The sequence below is a fragment of the Podarcis melisellensis genome (assembly GCF_964234715.1).
Source record: "Podarcis melisellensis genome assembly, chromosome: 3".
Lineage (NCBI taxonomy): Eukaryota > Metazoa > Chordata > Lepidosauria > Squamata > Lacertidae > Podarcis > Podarcis melisellensis.
Genome location: NC_138530.1, coordinates 44,390,490 through 44,413,129, shown reverse-complemented (window position 1 = coordinate 44,413,129; position 22,640 = coordinate 44,390,490). Strand labels below are relative to the sequence as shown.

Genomic DNA, 22,640 nt, shown 5'->3' with positions numbered 1-22,640 from the left:
AATGGAACATGCAATGCCCATGGGTCAGCAAGACAGAACTTGGTGGAAGCTGATGGGTTTTGAATGGATTTGCAAGTCATCACACTACACTGTCCAGACATGTCACCAGCCCTCAGGTTCAACATAACTGTGTTACCATTTCCAAAACACTGCATAGGGCAGGATATCTTCAGAAAGTAAGTTCAGCCACAGACCACATGATATGATCATACACAATATGGTCAATAAATTACGGTATTTGCAGAGAATATTTTCTAGAAAACAAGGGGCAGAGCCTGAAAGATGACAACATGGAAAGACCGGACTCATATAAAAAACATCACATAAATCCCCTGCTCTATTTTTATACCAAATGCTGAAGTGAAGTGTTGCTGCCCTCATGCCCTGTTTGTGAGCTTCCTAAAGCTTTTAGCTTGTTCCATAAACAAATGGAACATTGCTTGACTAGATGAGTCTTGTCTAATACTACAAACCGAACACAAGGCAGAAATAGGATCTGAGCCCCCAAATGCTCCTTTGACCCGAGAGATGTTGTGCAACACAAACGCAGGCCCACAAGTAACCTGCCTGGGAAACTGAGTGTAGGGCAGAGGAGAGATCTGAGCATCAGAACACTAAAGTACTCCTTTGTTCCTGCAACAAAATAACCATTTCACAGAAGGAATGCCAATTAATTACCCACCCAGGTCTTGCTGCATCATATCCATTTCCCTTCATCTAGTAGACTAATTAATAACCCACCCATATACCAAAATAATATCCTCTTCAATCAATGACACATGTTTAGTGTCCTGCAATCTCCGTAAGGGTGGGCAAGAGGAATCCTATGAGCATCTAACTACTCTGCAAGTTGGGAACACTGATTTAAAGCAGTGTGCCAAAATAATGGTGGCAGTGGTGTTCTGTTGTTTTTAAATCAAACTGGTTGGTGGGATTTTAATAACACCTGCTTTGCCTTTTGAAGAACGGTAGGTGTTGACAAACTCCTTGGCCTGAATGATAAGCCACTCTGGTGACAATAGATTAATCTTAGCTGACCTGGAAATTGGCCAAGAGACTAATGCCACAGCTTATATAAGGTATGCAAAATACTGCAAGTGTTTGCATGGGGTCCCCCTTGAGCTAATGTTCAATTCAGATACCTGTTCTAGAATCGAATGTAGAAATCATTATTTCATCTCATGATCAAACATTAAGTGACCCACTCTTTTATGTTATTGAATGTTTTTGCTCCCTATTCTTCTTGGCCATAACTAGAGGGGACTCTGGAAGTTAAATTTGACCAGCCAGCCTTATACCATCAACTGCAATTTCTCAATTTCTTGTTGGCTGAGTAGCAGCTCTTGATCTTTGCACTGCTATTTCAGTGAAAGGAGATAAAGGTCAGTGAATGCCATTGATTTTCTCTGACAGGTGCAGAACTGTGGTACTCGAGAAGCTGTTTTTACAGATAAGAATCTGCAGTGGGCTCTGCTAGAGGATTCTGATCTCAGAAAACACTGAAGAGGGGGTCCACAAATGAAAGGGAATGAAACATTTTAAACCACTTTCAACAATAAAATGTTCAGTTCCATCCTTGGGTTTTATTCAAATTCACATGCACAGCCCTGTTTTTCATGAGTTGATTTCAATTTTTAGTGATTGTGAGACATTTTCATCTTATGTGAGCTCTCCACAGTAGGGTGGTTTTTTTTTCAAAAACAGAAAAATACTCCTGCAGTAGAAAGGTTAGCAAGAGAACTTCTAAGTAGATTACTGCATCATTCAAAACCTTTGTAATTCAAAGCCTCAGATTTATACAGTTGCAAAACAAAAGATACTGGGACCATGCTAGACATCCTTTTTATTCATGTTGCTATTGGGGCAGTCATACTTCCTTTCTATTCAGTGAATATCCCATAACCTTCTACTCAAATCCTATAGTTAGTTACACCATAAATGTTCTGGTTTCCTTTTGTTCCACTTTTGTTGCACTATAGCCCTTCCAAACAACATTATTGTGTCAGCATCAGGGAAGCATTACAGAACAAACTAAAGGAGAAAAATCTACCACTAATGCATTATTATTGTGTCAATCTCTCTCCCCCCCCCCCATTATTTGCCATTGAGCATGTGCTATGATTGTCAAATATCTATTTAAAGCATTGCTATTAACCTTGAGTTGGAGCCAAGAGTTCTGTGAGCAGAGTTACTTTCATACAATGGTGCATTTGCCTCAGCTCCCACTTCTCCTGGTACCCTCAAGTTTGCTTTAGAGGGTTGGGAGATCCTCCAGGACAACATAGGAAGCAGTGAGGGGAGTGGAAGGTGGAATAGTCAAATCCATACCCTTTCAATGAACAGAATGACACCTTCCATTCACAGAAGGGAACCTTTGCATCCAACCCACAGTCTTTAAAAATATGTGTTGTCTCTGTAAGTATTCCGCAGCAATTAGAGTACGCTGCTAAGGAGAAACAGATGGTGGGAACACAACACTTATATTGTGGAAAAGAACGATGCATTATCTAAGCAAAATCATTTCTTCTATTTTTGGAACACTAATAAGTGAAGCTTTATCTGGGTGTCTATATGCTGTTATTTTAGCAGGCAACAGAAGTGCCAAAATGGTAGATGGCAGCCAAATGAATAACCCTTCACAAAAATATGCTATTGCAAGTAGAATGTTTCAGTTATCCTCAAGTTATGGCAAGTTGGGACCAGATTTAGAATATAATAATTCTTACACACTATAGTAAGTGTGATCTCCTGAGATGGCTTATTTTCTAAACAATGTTAACATTCATGGGAGCAATGCGAAATTTTGACCACCACCTCTTCCTCCTCCTCCTCTGGATTTAATGGCATGCCAAGATCAAGATGCTGTCACCTACTAGCAACCATATGATCACACTTCACTCAAAGCCTTTCATAGAGCCTCAGATATTTCACAAGCTGCCATTAAATCTCCAGCACCAAGCCCCAGAAATTCTTGTCCTGAAGGGCAGCCCCCACAGATAAGTTTGTAAGTCCCAAATCAGTAAACCTATAAAAGGAGAAGCTCTCTGGGTTCCATATACCACAAACTATCCAATATAACATTAGCAATCATTTTGTCTACCCCATGATACCCAGAGGCAACCCTCCTAAGCTTGCACAAACCACTTAGAACCAACTAACTCGACTCTGACATCCTTTCAGTTTAAACATTCAGAATAATTCCAACGGTGGACAAAAGGAGAACACCAATCCAATCCACAGGACACACCTCCTACTGCCCTTGCAATTCAGCCAGCATGGTCTGTTCAACCCAACTTTTAACATCTGAAAAGGACAGTGGCAACACATGATCAGTGTCTCTGTTCCAAAGCCTGCCTAGCTGTCTGGTCAGCCATCTTGTTCCCCCCAAAAAGCCCACTTGAGCTGGAACCCAACTTAACTGAACCAAAAGATCAATTAGCTGCAATCCAGTATTCAAAAGCCTTATTTCATTCACCAGATTACATTTACATTCTATGCCTACACTCTGATAGGGAGTCTGGGAGCACTACTGCCCTGTCAGGGTTCACATCCCTAACACACTCCAATGCCATAGGCATAAATTCAGCAGTCACAATTGAAACCCAAACATTCATTAGGCCTTTGGGACCCCAAATTCTGTAATGCAAAAGATTGCACCCACATGGCTGCCCTGTAGTTCCCGGGATCCTTCTGTGTAAATTTCACATCACCATTTAGAAAAAATCCACTTCACTGCTCAATGTTATGTCTGATCCAAGCTGACTTTTCACAGTTCCGCCACAACTCAGATCAATCAGAGGAGGTATCCACAGCCATTCATAAGGCCAGCAAGCCAATAATCAATGGATACTCAAACCTTGCAGCACATTGGTCCTCAGCCAAGCCTGAATCATGACCACACATGGAGCATACTTAACTTCTCAGGAAGCAGCAAACTCCATTTCACTTGGATGAGGTTACTCTAATCTTGTTGCTGCTATCTAAGAGTGTCCCATTGTCCAGGTGTGCTCACAAGGGCTTCCTCCCTTGCAGAGCTCTGCTCTGTGGAAGGTCGGTCAGACATTGAAGAGAATGAGGCAGCCACTGTAGGGGCAAAGTTCTATGTGCACACTGGAGTCCCAAGGGTTTTGGCTGATGCTCCAAGTGAGCTCTATGGTAGCAAAACAAGATTTTTATGTATGAAGCTATTACAGGAATCCCCCCCCCCCCGCTTAAAAATTATGGTGTGTATTCAGTTTGTAACATTTCCTACCATATTATCTGAAAGAGTGATTACACTATGAAATGAAAAGAGGGTTGTTAGCAAGAAGTGAGTCTCAAGGTGAAATGCATTCACCCATTTCTCTCTATGGAGTGGTGATTCTCAATCAAGGGTAGTCATAACTTTTAATATTCCCTTTCTACCTGCTCTGTTCTCATAAGGTCACTGAAGTCTGAAACTGAACCGGATGGTTTCTGCTGACACTTTACATTGGCAAAGTTGTTTCCTCTGTTTCATTAATGAAGCTCTTTTTGTTCCTTCTGTCTGATGCAATTTGCCTCCACCTTGGCAGTGAAAGATGCTACCTCCTGTGCGTAAATGCATGATAAAGGACAGGTGAAAGGCGGGGAGATAGAAGAGTCATCAAAAGGCTCTTCCTTGAACTGTTTGAGCTTTGATATTTCACAGCTGCAGGATGTTTCTTCCACGGATATGTAGCAGCATAGTGTTGATGTCTATGTAAATTTTTAATAGTTGTGCTTTATTATTTGTAGATACAAGTAAAATCTGCTGCATAATGTTGCAATATATCCCTACCCTTCACAGGAGTATTCTGGGGATCTAAGCAGCCTGGAATAAGAGCTTTGTACTGCAATTCAGACCGCTCACCTGGGGAAGGGAGGTTCAGCAAAGGGAAGGGATGGATTACACCAGAGTATGAATTTTACCTGAAGTGGAATTTCAGGTCAAGCCTAGAAGTTCCTGTTTAGGGGAAGCATATATTGAATGTTGAGGGAAGCAAATCACACTGGGATGAGGCAAAAAATATTTCAAAAAAGCTTAGAGAAACTTATGGTGCGCCCGTCCGCCCCCCGGCTCTGTCTAAAGCAAATTGTTAAGGGGAATTTAGTCTAAGAGAAATACTTGGAAAATTGAAGCAATCTAGGACCAATTCTCAAGGGTGGTGGTGGTGGTGTGTGTGCCTGTTTCATGCATCTCTGAGGCCTATCCTTCACATGAACAGCAGATAAGGTGGTAAAGCTGTGTCTGGTTGTATCACTGTGGACTGCAGCTGGAGGCCAGAGTGCTCCTCCATATCTTAAACAAACAAGCAAATGTAAATCCTTGAACACTGACAACCTGGCAAATTAAGTGGGAATTGATTCTTTTAACTTTCTTACTGGCATCTAGTTTTCTGTGTGCAGGGTTTTTATGTTTTGTTTGTTTTGAAGATTGAGCTGCGTTCAGTCATGTGAGACCCCACATGGCCTGTGAAGTGATTCAACTGAGACCACATGTTTATCTTCTTGAAATATATTTGGCTTAACTTGCCCATGAGGGTAACTTCTGAAGTGATGTTATGAGACAGATGTGGGAAATGTCCAATGAAATTTTGATGCAAGTAAAGATAGAGCAAGTTCTTATAAGAGTGAGTGGTATTTTGTATTTCAGGATAATATTTAGAACTGGGCACCATTTCTTAGAACACTGAATTCCTCCCAATGCATTAAATGAAAGCTTTCTAACACCATCTCATTATACAGTAGCTAGGCATGTTTTACTTTGTATTTTGCACAAGAACGGAAGGAGCTTAAAAATTATGTTCTGTAGAGAAAATCCAGTTCTATACATTTAAAGTTTGAATGCCATTACTCAGCATCACTGTCATCATGAGCTGACTAGACCAGTATAGTTCTCCCCCCGCCCCAATGGAAATTCAATTACTACATGAAATAGCAAAGTTTTATGCCTGAGCGAGGGAGAACTTTAAGAAGACAGACTTTAAAAAAAAGGTTCCAAGGGAAATGAGCTTATTTTTCAGTTATTGGAATTCTGTACATAATAATGATATTCTGGCTTTTAATGGCTTGTTATCTGACCTGTAATTATCATGCAGATCTTTATAACAACACAATTTCCATTAAAAATAAACAGAGAAGTTGGGGTAGTTTGTGTCTCCTCATAGATAAAAGCCTCAAAGTTTTGGGAGATTCTGACTCCTACCTTTGGCTCAATTTCAAGCACTGTATCGTTTTTGAAAAAAAATGTTTCTGTGCACTTATAGCCATCAATATTACTGTTATGAAGTCCTTATCCTATCACTTCTAGCTACCCCAAATAGTTAGCAATGTCCTTGTTCTGCAGTGGCTGTAGGCCAAGAGGAAAGAAACTAAAGAGTTATGACTACTTTAAGCTAATGGAAATTATCTGTTAGCTGAGTGGTATTGCTGCTGCTTTTACATCCAAGAGGCCTTGTTTGGTCCCCGCAGAGAGAGATTCCTTACATATTCTCTCTCCCTTCAGTGCTGAATGTTCAGATACTTGGAAAGAAGTATCAGGTGGCCTTCTCGTTTTTTCCTCCCTCTGTGTATCTTTTTTTAAACCAAGCTGTATCTATTTGGACCTTTTAACTTTACATAGGTCATTTCTTCCAGTGTATTCATCAACCTGTTCCCCTTTATCTGCTTCTTTTCTTTTCCTGTCCAATTTTGTTTGGATATATATATATATTTCAAACCATGGTTAGGTTTATAAGAGGTTTCAAAATAATTTTGCCTCTTGACATACTGATATTTCTTATTTCTATGCTGATTACTCTCTTTCATATTGACAAGAAACCATAGTCGCCCACCCTATGTGTTGCAGCAGTATTGATAACAGTAGTCACATTGAGTCCCAGTGCACAGCAATTCCAACATTAGAGTTATTCTCCTAATTCATGCAGAATTAACTCAGTTTGGGGGAAAATAATGGAATGGATCAATTTGGTTATCCTTAGCCTAGGCTGAGGATGATCATCGCTAGCCTGACTCTATGCTAGCAAAGATTTGTTTCATTCTTCAATTTGATGCATAGCAAAAGTGTTGGGTTTCAGTGCTCAAGTGGATTAAAATAAAGGGCAGTAGAAGTCAGTGAGGTGGGATGCTAACATAACCTCCAATCAGCTGCATTGTGGTGACCAGTGGGAGGTGAAGGGTGGTGCAGTGCAAACACACTGATGGACCTCTGCATTGGCTATGCCAGTGCATTTGCACCACGCCAACCTTGCCCCTCCACTTCTGCCTTCCAGTATGAAGCAGCAGCAGCAGCACTGTTGCACTGACTGCTAATGATAGAAGATCTTCTGCCTCGCCCAACCCAATGTCATAAGGCAGTGGTTTTCAACCAATGTTTCATGGCGCCCTAGTCAGGGGTGCCATAGGCAACACTGGCCTCTGTCCCTCTTTCTTTCTTTCCTTCCCTCCCTCCTCTGATGCCCTCTCACATCTCTGCCTCCCAAATACTTGCATGGCTATTGGTTGCAGCAGCCCTGCAAATGAATGGTGCCTTTGGGACTGGTCAGGGGGTGCTGGTTGCCAGGAGCTGAAGCAGCCTCAGAGTAGGCAAGCAAGCCGGCAAGCCCTTGCTGTTGGGAATGGACAGATAAGTCCCAGGCCCCTGTGGGGCAATGTGATGTGACACCTCTCTTTGGAGCAGGGAGGGGGCAGCTCAGAGACCAGGGGTGGCAGAAGACTCCCAAGGAGAGGGGAGAGGAGACTGAGGGAACACTCAACAAGGGAGGGTGTTCGAAAAAGGGTGAGAGGCTGCCAGCTGTGCAGGCAAGGGGTGACATAACTGGGCTCCTGAGCTCCACAGGAGTGCCACAGAAAGAATGCAGTTGGTCAAGGGAGCCATAGGTTCAAAAAGGTTGAAAACCTCTGTCATAAGGGATTCTTTTATTGTCTAATTTCACTTTCACATATCACCCAAAAAATGTGGTTTCAGAATGGGGGAAAATTAGACTTCCCCATAAGCACTGAATTGCCAAAAGCACCAATAATAATAATAATAATAATAATAATAATAATAATAATAATTATTATTATTATTATCATCATCATCACCACCACCACCACCACCACCACCACCTCCTATATTATCACCTAAAAATAAAAAGAGACAGCAAACAGCAACATATATCCTTAAGCTATATGTGCTACCAGTGTAACAAAATTAAAAATTCAGAACAATAAATTTAAAGCCTTCAGTTATCTGTGATTTGTGAAACAAGCCTTAATGAACTCTTGACAGGAAAGGTTGTTTTACCACACTTTTCCACCACAAGCTATAAATCAAAAGTACATTTTCATAAATAACCTTGATCAAGGTCACTCTGATAGCACTTTCCTACATGATGGTATTTCACCATATACAGTGCTATTTTTCTAGAAAAAGAGGTGCTGGAACTCACTACGAATGCCTCACTTGTTCTCTTATAATGACAGTGGTGCCCACCTGAGAGGTACTGGAATTGAGTTCCAGCTGAAAGAAAGCCCTGTTTGGATTTTAAAAGATAAAAACAAACTGGAAGCAGCTGGTGCCCACTGGGTCTGGTGGAGCAGAGAGGGCAGGTCAGCTAACAGTAGACAGAGCCAGGGGTAACAACAGTCAGGCAAGAAACTGAGGACAAAGATGCAAATCCCATGCAGACCGACATGGGAGTAAACCTTCTTAGAACTCAGTGGGGCTTTCTTCTGAGTAGACCTACATGTTTTGTAGGTTTTGCTTATACACAACCTTTTCCCCCCTTGGGTGAGAGATGCAAAAAAGGGCCTTGCATGTTAGTTATATGTAACTTGTAGCGAAGTTACAGGGAACCAGGCAGAGGGCCTTATCTGTAGTGGCGCCCTCCCTGTGGAATGCCCTCCCTTCAGATGTCAAGAAGATAGAAGACATCTGAAGACAACCCTGTATTGGGAGGCTTTTAACGCTTGATATTTTATGTTTTTAGATATGCTGTAAACCACCCAGAGTGGCTGGGGAAACCCAAGCAGATGGGCGGGGTATATGTAATAAAAATATTATTATTATTAGTTGTGCAGATGAGATAACTTATCAGGTGTAGCTTGTTCCCCCTTCTACCCAACCATTAAGGTTGCAGAACCCACCTGTGTTCTGCCAAAGGTCTCTGCTGAGTAGAACTTTGCAGGGCTGGGGCAAACAAGAAGTTACTACAGGGTGGGTAGGGCGAGGGGAAGAGAGAGTAACCTCTAACTTTGGGGTGTTTGTCCATCTCCACATGCACTGAGCAGCCAAAGACAAGAACACAGTGGTAAATTTACAGTACAGTGGTAAATACTACTGATGTGTTAATAAACCCATTCACTTGCTGTTTTTTCTGCTGCTCTCACAAGCTCATCATGTTTGTTAAACCCAATCCATTTTAACATCAACTTTAAACTTACAGTATCTCCAAATGCCTGGATGGAATGCCAAGATTTACGTGCTTTCTCCATAATTGTCATATGGTTGATCTTTTGAATTAGTAACTCAACTTGGATTGCTGTTCTGGCTACTTCTCAGGTTATATCATGTGCTTGTACTAAATTGTGAACTTACATGCAAGATTATGATTCATTTATTATTGCATTCAGGAACTAGTATATAGTTTGGGCTTACCCAAACCAAAAATCAATTAGGAGCAAAAGCAGTACAAAATGTTCCCTTGTACATTTCTAGCTTCCAAATACACAAATAAGCAGTGTATTGGAAATATTTATTACCTTTTTGAAAAGTGTTGTTTTGATCTTACATACATTAATTGTAGCAATTTTATCTGACTTGTATGGGGGGGGGGCAACTTCTATTTGCATGTTTATGGCACCACCTAGTGGATTCTACTATATAGCATTAATGTAAGCTTACATTAATGTATACTTCAGTGTTTGAATCTGTATACTGTATCTATGCTGCTGCTCATACTTTGGGATCAATAGATCCAATATAGTTGGTCATAGGGCAAATTAATACATGCAGCCTCACCCTTTGGCACGGTACACCTCCAAGAGCCATCAGCTTAATTGGGCAACTGTTAAGTAAAACTTAGAAGGTTGGCTCTGAAACAGAAAATTCCTGCTGCTAACATAACACTGGGTTGTGCCGAAATAGTATAATAGAGAAAGCAGATATAGCTTGTGGTCCTCATAGTATAATAAGGTCATATTAACAATTTATGTCATGCTATAGATAATTTACTCTGTTTGAGCTGTAAAACAGACCTTGATGCCCATTATTTGGTTAAAAGTAATCACATAATCATAATTTATACGAATGTCCATAGTGGTTTCTAGAAAATCTGGTAATTTGCTAAATTTGCAACACAAAGCCACAAGTTAAATAGGTGACTGTAACTTCAATGGTGACTAGAACTTGTCAGAGTGGTGTTGCTGATGACCAGTTAGGCAGAATGGGCCACAGAAGCAGCAGAAGTTTGTGTATGAAAACTCCTCTTCTTGCATGACTAGACGCAGATATGAACATCAGCTGCATTCACTGGGGCTCATCCTGATAGTTCACATTTATAATAGCTCACAACATTCAACAAAATTTTCTAAAAACATGATGAAAACAAAATGCAGCTGTGTATCACAAATAAAACTGAGCCCTGTACAAAACCTGAAAAATTGGAGAGTCAGAATCCAGTAAACTTTGGGGAGAACAATGAGTTTTTAAGAGGAATTTAAAGGGCACTACTGTCTCTAGAGGCTGGGCTGTATCACCCCTAGAAGGCTGGGGTCTGTATTATAACCAAATGCAGAGCAGAATGTGTAGGAATGAAAACTGAGAAGAATGTGAGGGTGACTGGATTGGGCCCCAATTCATATTGTAGCCATGATCTGCAAGAGTCAAAGGGAAACCTGGCATATTCTTTAGAAGATGCAACAAATGACTCTTTCTATAGCACCCAAGTTTATTTTAGGACAAGTGAGGTAGAAACCAATGTGACACAGCTAAATTCATTTCTGGAAGGCTTCACTGAAACGTGTTTCAATCATTTAGGAGTGGCTGCAAAGCAGCTCAAAAAATTATGAGACGAATGAGTCACTGAGCTTCTGGAATATAAAATATGATGTGCTACTCCTGCTTGGTACAAGAAGTGCCAATATTTTTAAAATTCATGTGCTTAACTTGATGATGGTTTATGGCTTAGATTTATTTTTTGAAATCATGCTTCAAAGATATATGTGGCAGCATCATGCACTTCCTTTTGATTAATACAGATAAAGCAATGCCAAAGTATGAATGAACAATCAACTCTGATTGCCTAAATTTTAAGCAATAACGTTTGAGACTGCATTTTTGTATAAAATTAATGTAAGATGTTAATTTCAAAAATCAGTACACTGCCAGATGTGTGGTGTACCTTAATTTAGCATTGATTGGTCAGGTCATTCGTACAGAAACATATGAAATCTAAACTAGTTTGAGTCCCTTTTTATTTTCTCCTTACAGTAATAATGTTTGGGTAGTGGTGCTGGAGCAACAGCAATCAGAGAACTGGATCCTGAGTTTTTACTCCTTGAATGGAAGGAGCCTCCACTCATAAAAGATCTCTGCTCATGGAAGGGCTCCTACCTTATGCAGAACTCTCCTTCCATGAATGGAAGCTCTGTTCATGGAGCACAAACCTAGGCATCCAAGCCAGGAAGGCTGAGACCCATTTTAGTCCATTAGTTTTTGTTATTAAATGTGCATATAAATTTTTTGACCAAAAAATCAATCAGTCTCTGAACACAGATGTAAACTAGAGATGCACACTTCACAACCTTTCATTTCACTTCTGAGACCCCCATTCATTTTATTCCTTTCCCTTCTCACTGTTAATGTTTTGTTCATTTGTTCTTTGTTTCTGCAATGATCACAGCAGAGACCCACCCTGTCAAGTCTGATCTATAACGTTGGTATTTTCCACCTAATAACATAAAAGTCTCAAAGTATTATACTACTCTCCAAAAACATTAAACCTACAAAGGCTCAGACAGAGTGGACTTCCCATTTTATAAGCAAAGGCTCAGACAGATTGGTCTTCCCATTTTATAAGCAATTGGAAAGGATTGGCACCACCTAAGCCCCACTTAGCAGTTTTCATAACTCTCCCCAGGAATTAAATGTGTCCATGAAGAGGGCCATAAGGTGGTACATGAAAGCGCTTTCCCTAACACTCCAACACCCCAGGGGGTCTGAAGAAGGCTTTTAACTACATTCAGCTGAACCGTGTTAGAAACCTTTGTGCAACTAGAAAACCTGCATTATCAGGGTAACTAGCTGTGCAGAGGCTTCTAAATACATTACCTCATAAACACTTTAAAGCCCCCAGGCCCCACTCAGTGCAGAAAGCTTGGGTGACTCATACAGGATGGAAATGTTGTATGTGGGGTAGTACAGTGGTACCTCGGATTAAGAATTTAATTCATTCTGGAGGTCTGTTCGTAACCTGAAGCACCACTTTAGCTAATGGGGCCTCCTGCTGCTGCCACCGTGCAATTTCTGTTCTCATCCTGAACCTGAGGTACTATTTCTGGGTTAGCAGAGTCTGTAACCTGAAGCGTCTGTAACCTGAGGTACCACTGTATATACAAATAGACCCAGACCCTGCAATCATTATCTGAGGTTCCTCTTTGTGTACCTGTCAACAAGAGGGGGGCAATATGAGAATGGGCCTTTTTCTGTGGTGATTCTCCATTTGTGGAATGCTCTTCCCATCTGTCACCTTCATTCCATGGTACCAGGTGAAAAAGATTCTATTTAACCAGGCCTTTGGCTTATTAACATTATATGTCTTTTTAAATGTGTTAAGGTTTGTGCGTTGGTTTTGTCTTGTTTTTATTATTTTTTCATCTTCTCATTTTGTATTTTTATGTTGTGAAGCTCCCTGTGATATTCACATGAAGGAAAATATACAGATTTAATGAAAAATAATAAAACTATTGTAGTAGACACTTGCCCATTCCCCTTTCAACATTTTGCACTACTCTCAGGTTGACTTCCCTTCTTCCCATTCATTTAACTTTGTACTGCAACATTCTTAATGACAGCCTTAATGCAAAGTTCCAGGATCACCTACTGCACCAAAAACATCCATTATGAAGAAACAAACTATCTGTACATTGATATTGTGTGAACATACACCCCAGTTATTCTTAGTGAGCGAAGGACAGGAAGGGTTCAAAGAAGCAAATACAGTCCAATCATGATAATGAAGCATTTCTAATTGGCACTAATGTGCAGTGTGATAACAGGGGTGCAAGGTATAAGTGGTGGAAGGGGCTTCAGCCCCCTCAGTTTTTCTAGGCAGGGGGCTGAGTCCCCGCAATACTGGGGGGGGCACCATCCCCTGCAGCCCCCAAGCGAGCACGAACGCTCAGCCTCAGCTTTGCTCTTGAGTCAGCTCTGACCCGGGGGCGAAGTAGAGAAAAGGCAGCGGCAGCAGTGTTGCCACCCCTCTCCTGTAAAGGGCTGCAAGCTCCTTCGTGCTCAGCCGCAGCGCCACTCCTGGGTCAGGTCTGACAGCAGGAGAGTTGCAGCAGCATTGCTGCCCCTCTGCTTGACTGGGCCATGCCATGCAAGGATGCTGCAGAGGCAGCATTCTTGGGCAAGTGCTGCCCCACCAGGTGGCAGTGGGAGGCATGGAGGGTGATTTTTGCCCTCCGTACCCCCTGCCACTGACGGGCGAGCGCTGGCCCGCTGGGTGGAGGCAGGAGGCTTGGAGGGTGATTTATTTCTGGGAAGGCGCTCTGGCATTCCTCAAAGGGACTCCCGCATGTCTCAGCAGGCCTGGTCAAACGGGGGGGGGGGGATCACACATGTGATGTCATGCACATGTTACAGCGCCCCGCCCCCGCAATGTTGGGTCCAGCTCATCGCTCCTGTGTGATAATGAAGTATTTCTAAATGGCACAAATATGTAACTGGAATAATGAATTTAAGTCTGACTGTTTTTCTGGAGCCGTGTCTTGTTATAAAGAGAAAATCAGAGAATGTTATATTGTTGGAGTTTTAACACAACATTCAGGTTATCATTGCAATTTATAATGCTTTCCCTATCTCACAGTTCTAAATCCTCCAATGTTTAAACTACTTCATCTAGATAACGGTGCAGACAAAGCAGAAATATAAGCTTGCCAATTATATTGGCGGTACAGGGAGATCGGATTTTGAATACTAAGTCTGCCGTTCCCTTCTCTCTCTTTTGCTTTGTTTGGGCTTCTGTCCAAGACCATCAGCACAATAGACTCTAGCTTTATGGGGGAAGTAACACAGAACATTTTGAGGGCGGCAGAAAAATAGGGTGTGTTGATTTAAATGAGAAGGAAAGGCTGGGTTTGCAAAACCTCGCGCAGTATGCAAATAGAATAAATTATTCCCCTTATACTTGAAGTTAATTTAAAGGGCCCTCCTACCTCCATGGGACACTTTCAGTGTTGGCAAAAGTGGGCAAAGGGGTATTTATCCATGTAAAGGGGCCACCCCTGCCCTTCCTTTGACTTCTGTAATCACAGTTGGCCAGTCTTCCTTCCTTCAGACAATCACCCTCACAGTACGCCTTGCCATCTGTTGCTGAGCTGCAAATCCCAACTGCCCCAGCAAGCTTGACCGATAGCCAGGGATAATGGGAACTGTAGTTTAGCCATATCTGGAGGATCAGTGATTCTCTATATCTGTCCTAATACATGCTGGATTAGGCCACTGGCCCATTTGGTCCAGCATTCTGTTCTCACAGTGGCCAACCAGATGCCTATGGCAAGCCTGCAAGCATTATATACATAATTTCTGTATGTGTGTGTGTTTAAATGTTTATATTTTGCCTACACAGGGTGGCTTACAGAATATAATAAAATACATCTATCAATCAACTAACAAGCCAGATATATTATAACTATATTAAATATACCAGGTTGAACTTAAATGATGGAATTTGAAAGCATGTGAGGTTGGGATCGGTGCTCAGTCTGAAAGAGTCTTTGAAGAATTGTCTTTTAGTCCAGCTGAGGATCAGTAACTATGTTTATGTCTTATTTTTGGTAAAATAGTACAAAATTTGTGAAAGAGATTTATCACAGACAATAGCAGTCCTCAATAAGTCCTATGCAAACTCGTCATGTAAATTCCAAATTTAAATGTCTCTGAATTGCTATTTCTAATATTAGACTGATCTTCCTTATTGATTAGGGCCTCATTCTTACATCTTCAGCATGACTGAGTATATGTGTCAAAATTTTAAACAATGTTTTGGTGTTATATGCCACCAAGTATATAACAATTTCCCTTTGAATTAGCAACTAGTGAACAATTTTCACTATGTTCAAGTCTTGAAGCTTATATAATGTCTCAGATCTTGTGTGCAACAAACCATAAAATGTGTCACCTGTTCAGTTTCACAATAATATCCTAGCAGCAGTTTTAATAAAGCAAGTGGTTTTTGTCGTTTGCTTTTCCCTCAAATTGTGTTAACTCAGCTGAAAATGTTCTTCCTATAACCACTTCACATACTTTGATATCTCAGATGTAATAGATATTCAACTAATAATAACTGATATGGTGGTGCCAGCAAAGTAACAAATCCTAATTTGTTTCTTTCTCTCTCTTCTCTTTCTCCTCCACCTCCTCTTGCAGAATATGTCAGAACGTCACAATGGTCCCATCTAGCAACAGTACAATCTCTTCCTTGGTTTCTGTGAGCGCTGTCTGGATTCAAGACTCCCAAACTACAGGCCTCCCAAGTGATGCATCCTCGTTCACTAGCAGTCATGGCCTCTCCCAAACAAACGAGAGCTTCTCTTTCACCACTATGGAAATGACCAATGGATCACAAGTTCCTGCTGATCCTCTGGGTGGCCACACCGTTTGGCAAGTTGTCTTGATTGCTTTGCTCACTGGCTTCTTGGCCCTTGTGACCATCATAGGAAACATCCTCGTGATTGTGGCGTTTAAAGTCAACAAACAGCTGAAAACTGTTAACAATTACTTCTTGCTGAGCCTTGCTTGTGCAGATTTGATCATTGGCATTATTTCCATGAACCTGTTCACTACATATATCATCATGGGCCGCTGGGCTTTGGGAAACCTGGCCTGTGACCTGTGGCTCTCCATCGACTATGTAGCTAGCAATGCCTCAGTTATGAATCTGCTGGTCATAAGCTTTGACAGATATTTTTCCATCACAAGGCCACTTACCTACAGAGCAAAACGAACAACCAGAAGAGCTGGGGTGATGATTGGCTTGGCTTGGGTCATCTCCTTTGTCCTTTGGGCCCCTGCTATTCTGTTCTGGCAATATTTTGTTGGGGAGCGAACTGTTGGTGAAGGTGAATGTTACATCCAGTTCCTGACTGAGCCTATCATCACTTTTGGCACCGCAATAGCTGCCTTTTATTTGCCTGTCACCATTATGAGTATTTTGTACTGGAGGATATACAAGGAGACAGAGAAGCGTACCAAAGAGTTAGCAGGACTCCAGGCCTCTGGCAGCGAAGCTGAGGCAGCACGCTTTGTCAACCAGACAGGCAGCTCTAGAAGCTGCAGCAGCTATGAGCTGCAGCAGCATAATACAAAGCGCTCAAAGAGAAGAAAGTATGGCGGCTGCCACTTCTGGATGACATCCAAGAGCTGGAAGCCAAGCCCAGATCAGGTTGATCAGGAGCACAGCAGCAGTGACAGCTGGAACAACAATGATGGCAACGCTTCTCTTGAGAACTCTGCTTCGTCGGACGAAGACGACATTGCCTCTGAGACCAGGGCCATCTATTCCATTGTATTGAAGCTTCCAGGACATAACACTATCCTAAACTCTACAAAGCAACCCTCATCAGAAGACCTGCAGCGGTCAGAGGATGAATTGTCGAAGATGGACACAGAGTCAAAAGACAAGAAGCCTAAAAACCTTCATCCACAAAAGTGTTTAGAAGATGGAAACTTGCAGAAGAGCTTTCCTAAACTTCCTGTTCAACCAGGATCAGCAACACACACAGGAAAGGCTACTGATGGCATTTCAACAGGACATAAGGCACCTGCTGCCCTGCCTTTGTCATTCAAGGAAGCTACCCTGGCCAAGAAGTTTGCCTTGAAGACAAGAAGTCAGATCTCCAAGCGGAAACGAATGTCACTCATCAAAGAAAAGAAAGCTGCACAGACACTCAGTGCCATTTTGTTTGCCTTCATTATCACATGGACCCCATACAACATCATGGTCTTGGTAAACACCTTTTGTAATAAATGTATTCCCCAAACCTTTTGGAACCTGGGGTATTGGCTTTGCTACATCAATAGCACAGTGAACCCTATGTGCTATGCACTGTGTAACAAAACATTCAGAACCACTTTTAAGATGTTACTGCTATGTCAGTGTGACAAACGTAAACGACGTAAGCAACAGTACCAGCAGAGACAGTCCGTCATTTTTCATAAGCGGATTCCACGGGAAGCTTCATAAAATAGTATGTTTAACAATGGAAAAACATATTAAAGGGATTGCAAAAATGGGAGGGAGGGTGGTTGCTGGAGCCAACTCCAAATATTTCATCTTCAAGATGAGAAAGGATCAGTCTGGTGTATGCATCTATCCTTTTAATACTTCCTGTTTAATGTAATGGTTTATACCGCATTAAGCAAAAACAAACTAATTGCAGAGGTTTTTACTAAGGAACAATCAAACGCCTGAAGGTTTTGCTACAAAATCCCAAGGAGTTGCAGTGCAATTATGAAAGCTATTGGTGATCTGCCCAATTATTCAAATGTAAATCCATTCTGGGATCTCAGGTGAGCACATGCAGCTAGCCCATTCCTAAGGAGTAAAGTAGGTTTTAGCTGAAGTAACTAGTTGGACGGATCTATCAAAAGAAAACATATGTGTGCATTCTAAGCTTAGGTTGCACCAAACCTCTTAGAGCTTCCCTTCCTCACCTCTTTTGGATGTAATGACAATTCTTGTGGGCCAAGTTATTAAAGAATCTGCAGAGGAGGAACCAAGGCACTCAGAGCCTGCCATCTGTTTACCAGGAAATAAGATGCCTGTCTTTTGAGGCACTGCTTATCATGATTGTCAGATGCGAGCAGCACAAAGGGGCCTTGAAAATCATTTTTTCAGCTTATATTTATGTTTTCTAATTTATTCTGAAATTTTGGCTTTTCCTTAAAGTGGCGAACCCCTCACAATAAATGCGCACCACAGTGAGGAACACCAGAAGGCCCCTGTTTTATGATTGTTATAGATGCAGTTTTAATTATGTTTGTGCCTCGTCCTGGAATTGCTTTGCAATGAAGGGCGGGTTAGAAATATTTTTAAATAGACAAACAAATAAGGGCACTTACTATAGCCACACATTTTTACAACGGAAATGAGTATCATGTATATTTTTCATATAGAGATGTACCTTGAAGAGCTCACAGTCTCTCAACTGGAGATGTGAGGCCACATGCAGATGAGAGAATCCTTACTAATATTTACTTTAACAGAGAACACAAAATACTGGGAGCTGCAGTCTTTACAGGATGTACTTCTGCATCAAACGTGGATGTCGATGGACTTTTGGCCTGGTTCTCAGACTTCAATTATGCCAGTACAAATAGGATAGCGCCCAGTGTGGCTCTGGGAGTCTCCAGGTTGCTTAGAAGTTGACAGTGACTTCTGTGCAGATTAGGGGAGTCCAGTCCACTCTGCTGGTTTGGGGGGTAGGCGAGAGGGGACAAGAAGGAGTTCTGAGGGCAGCACCAGGAAGAGAGCATGTGATTATTTCAGTGCATTTATTCAAGGGTTTGAAGAAGTCAAAAGTCTATGTAATAAGCACATCAGTTCTCTCAGGCAGGCTCCTAAATCAGACTGCACCAGGGGATTCTCAGAACGAGTGTCTGTCTCTATTTTCTGCACATTTAGAAAGTGTTTTTAGAAATGGGGGAAAATAATTATGTATTTAAAGAAACTGACTTGGCACTTTCCAAAATGCTTGTCAATCTTGAAAGCTTCTGTTGTTGTTATCGTTGTTGTTGTTGTTGTTACAACCAGTAGTGGAAAATTCAAGTTTGTGCAGTACAATGTCCCAAATTAATGTAAGTAGTCTGCTATTTTAAATAGCTAAGCACCTTCTGAGAAAGACAAAAAAAGGGCTTTAATATTTATAGTTGAGATGTGAGCAGTGATGGCTCCTGGTATTTATAATGTGGTCAGTTCCTGAGATCTTGGACACAACCCACAGTCCTCTTATGCAACTCCCATTCACTCAGTGATGATTGCAGAGGAGATGTTCCAAGTGGATTGTGCCTATACTGTACTTCACAAAAGTCAGGACTTCCCCAAGGAAAGGATTGTAATTTAAAACTTAGTTTCAGTTCAGATTTACTTACATTTTGAAAGGTAATTTTGTATATTATGCTTTCAATTGACCAAGCTTCTTTGTGGAGTTTTTTTTCCTCTTCCTTTTTTTTTCATTAGACCTGACACTCAGATTTAACAAAAATAAAAAATAAAAGTGCAACTTCCTTTATGAAAAGGGGAATCAGTGTTGTGAACACAGAACTGGTATAAAAGCTGCTTTTGTATTCAGTGTGAGATGGTGTTTACAGATGATTTTGACAACAGTGGAAGTATATTAAATAGTGTCTGTGTATCTGAGCTATTTAATTTTGTGTTATGTTTATATGAAGAAATATTTATACATAAAAGCCACCAAAATGTTTTATTTAAATGTTGATAAATATTGCTCTTCAGTCTTCAACTGTAATGTCCTTTAAATGCAAAATCATAAAGGTGTTCTTGAGAAATGAACACAGCTTTCAGGTCTGTGCATCACTGATTGTAGTAGGTTCCATTTGTGAGCACGGAAGAGTTTCCCCCGTTTATTGCACTCCACCAACATAGACTGGTCTCGGCAGGGCTGGAGGTCAGGATAGCTGCAGCTGCCACGTACACCCAAAGGTGTATAGGGGCAAGCTCCTATGAACTGCATGACAAGTATACACTGAACAGGAAAAGCTTTTCCAAGAATTGGGGAGGGGGACGATGACACAAAACAGGTTGGAAAGCAGCAACTACTATCAGACTCTAAGCAGTGGAGAACTTCCAGGTAGGAACTCTAAAGGATGGGTGTGTTTTTGCTTTTCCTATGGAACCAAGTGATTAGGAGTGCTGGCATGCATAGGGGTGTAGTGCTTTAGAGGCCAGGACCACAAGTTGCAGAATTGGAATAGCTTAGATACCATTGTGTAGAAAGGTGGGGGCTGTAAATTTAAACAACAAATAAATAAAATACAAATGGTGAACTTGAGTGAATGTCAGAATTGCACCCCATACCAAATGCCAGATCTGCTTTTATTTTTTAAAACTCACATGCAACCCAAGGCACTTTAGAAGACCATCACATATAAAGGTCTCATGCCAGGCTCATCTAAAAAGCCAGTTACATATTCTACCCAAACAAATATAACAGGAACACCAATCTTTTTTCTTTTTTTTAAGGGTGGAATTCAGACCAGAGAAGCATTGTGTGGGGATGGGGCTACAAATAATTTCCTAAGCAATCCCTTCCTGGTAGGTTTGCAAACTTGCCTGTTCCCTTGGAACTGTGGACAAAAGGAGAGGCATGGATTTCATAGAATCATAGAACTGGACAGTTGAAAGGGATCCCAAGGATCATCTAGTCCAACCCCCTGCAATGTGGAAATTGTTTGGCCCAATGTGGGGCTCGAACCCACAACCCTGAATCTTAAGAAGCCCATGCTCCACCAACTGAGCCATCTCAGTCAATCCACATATAGGCTAGTGTTAAAGATGGAAAACAGAAAAAGCAAATACCTTGGGCGATGGCAGAGAATGCCCCACTGACCATTAGAATGATCTGTTTTTAACAAGTGAGTGGGCATACGGCCATGGACTGAGGGGCATTTTGCCTCCTGGCCCTATGAATGCAAAACTTCAGTGGGAACAGGAACCTGACAGCAAATAGTGCTTCCTCCCTCTAAGTTCTTGCAGCTTGTTAGGACATTGCAGCTTGTTAGAACATTGCCTCTTGAGTTACTTATTAAGACACAGAAAGACATTTCATAGCTCAAGTTGACCTTACAACTATTGTTTTAACATTTATATATACAGTATATTCATACATATATATTGTCATATCGTTATCTTTTGCTATTTAGGGTAAATACAATTTCCTCTATGAGATGTGAGGAAGCCAGACTACAACAAGGAGGCTAACTTGCATATTGCTGATTTATTAATGAGAGAGTATTTTTTTAAATCAAAAGTTAGCATTTTTTTGCAAAAAAACAACTTGTCGCCACTGTTTACACGAAAGAAGCAAACATGCGGGGATTGTTTTCAGAGAAATAAAATTAAATAAATCTGATGTTTGATGTGTGAAGATGTCTTTAACGATCCTTTGTAATTGTAGTGCAACTATAAAATGTTCAATGGCTTCTTGATGGAACAGTGCAATTTTAAGGGTAGGGTTGTGGTTGATTTTATTGTGCGAGCCCGAGTGTGCTTTGGTCAGTAAGAATTTAACAGCCTAGTCCATTATCGTGCAGGTATGCTCAGTTTCACTGCTACTTTCATACCAGGAGGGACCCGGCATGCACCACCCCCTACCAGAAATAGAGTTCCACGAGTGCCTTAGCGACAGGGTCTGGCTCAAAGAAACAAACAAACAGCTAGATATACCTCTGAGCAACTTAAGAGCTGCATCCTAATGCTAATACAGATTGGAAGTGTTCTTTTGAGCAATTGACAGTATAAAAAGAGCATCCCATGATAGCTAAATTTTAGTTCCTTCCCTCTAGACCTTCATTGCACTCTGTTAACTAGTGATAGTGCTGGTGTAAAATGACCTTAACAGCCAATAGGAATTGCTTGTACAAAATCTACACTGATACCTTGATGTCATCTCCCACTAGGCAAGAGTACCCCAAGGAGCCTTAAGGTGGCTGATGCTGGTATCGTGGATCAGGCTGCAAAAAAGTGCATGCATATAGGAATATATAGCACCTTCGGGTCCATCTACATGTATAAAAACACACCTGACTGCATGCATGTATGAAATTGGCTTGTTCTTCAAAGAGTAGCAGCCCCTAGGTAATAGAGGCAGTTGGGGCACAAACATTCTGTCATAGACACAACTGTGTAGAGCAGGAATGGTAAACCCTTTGGAAGCTACATGTATTGACATTTTCTTTTTAAAAAGGACAAATGTGGGTGGGGAGGGAATGCAGCATCATTGAATTGCAGTAGGAGTGGTAAGTGATTTTTTTAAAAAAAAAAGATGAGAAATTTGGGGGAAGCTTGAGTAGGTGACAGAAAGCAGCAGGGTACCTATGGGAACAGTCAGTAAAAAATAAACAGACAAATAAAACATATTTTTTTTAAGATTAAAAAGGGGGCGGCATTGGCACTGTCAAACAAACTACTCAAGCCTGTTGCATGCAGATGCAGTCTATAGACCAAAAGTTAAACTAAAGAGGCAATAGATAGACAGATAGACAGATGGATAGATAGTTTTCAACATAAGCTACAATAAAAGACAAACTAATCTAATATATGCTCAGGCTGAAGGGCATTCATGTGTTGATGAAGAACAGGCTGCCACCATCTACCCCTTTGCTTAAAGAAGCAACATTGACTAGTACTGATGTA

The 22,640-nt window shown here is 41.2% G+C and overlaps 1 protein-coding gene across 4 annotated transcripts in view; it reads left to right on the top strand.

Moving 5' to 3' along the window:
* The window catches only part of CHRM3 (cholinergic receptor muscarinic 3), a 224,552-nt gene extending 202,206 nt beyond the window's left edge, over positions 1-22,346 (top strand). For all 4 annotated transcript variants that reach the window (XM_081905820.1, XM_081905822.1, XM_081905821.1 and 1 more), the window contains one exon: positions 15,635-22,346. In XM_081905820.1, coding sequence (XP_081761946.1) covers positions 15,654-17,450 — 1,797 coding nt within the window. In that variant the 5' untranslated portion in view covers positions 15,635-15,653 and the 3' untranslated portion in view covers positions 17,451-22,346. The remainder of the gene's footprint in view (positions 1-15,634) is intronic.
* The last annotated feature ends 294 nt before the right edge of the window (positions 22,347-22,640 follow it).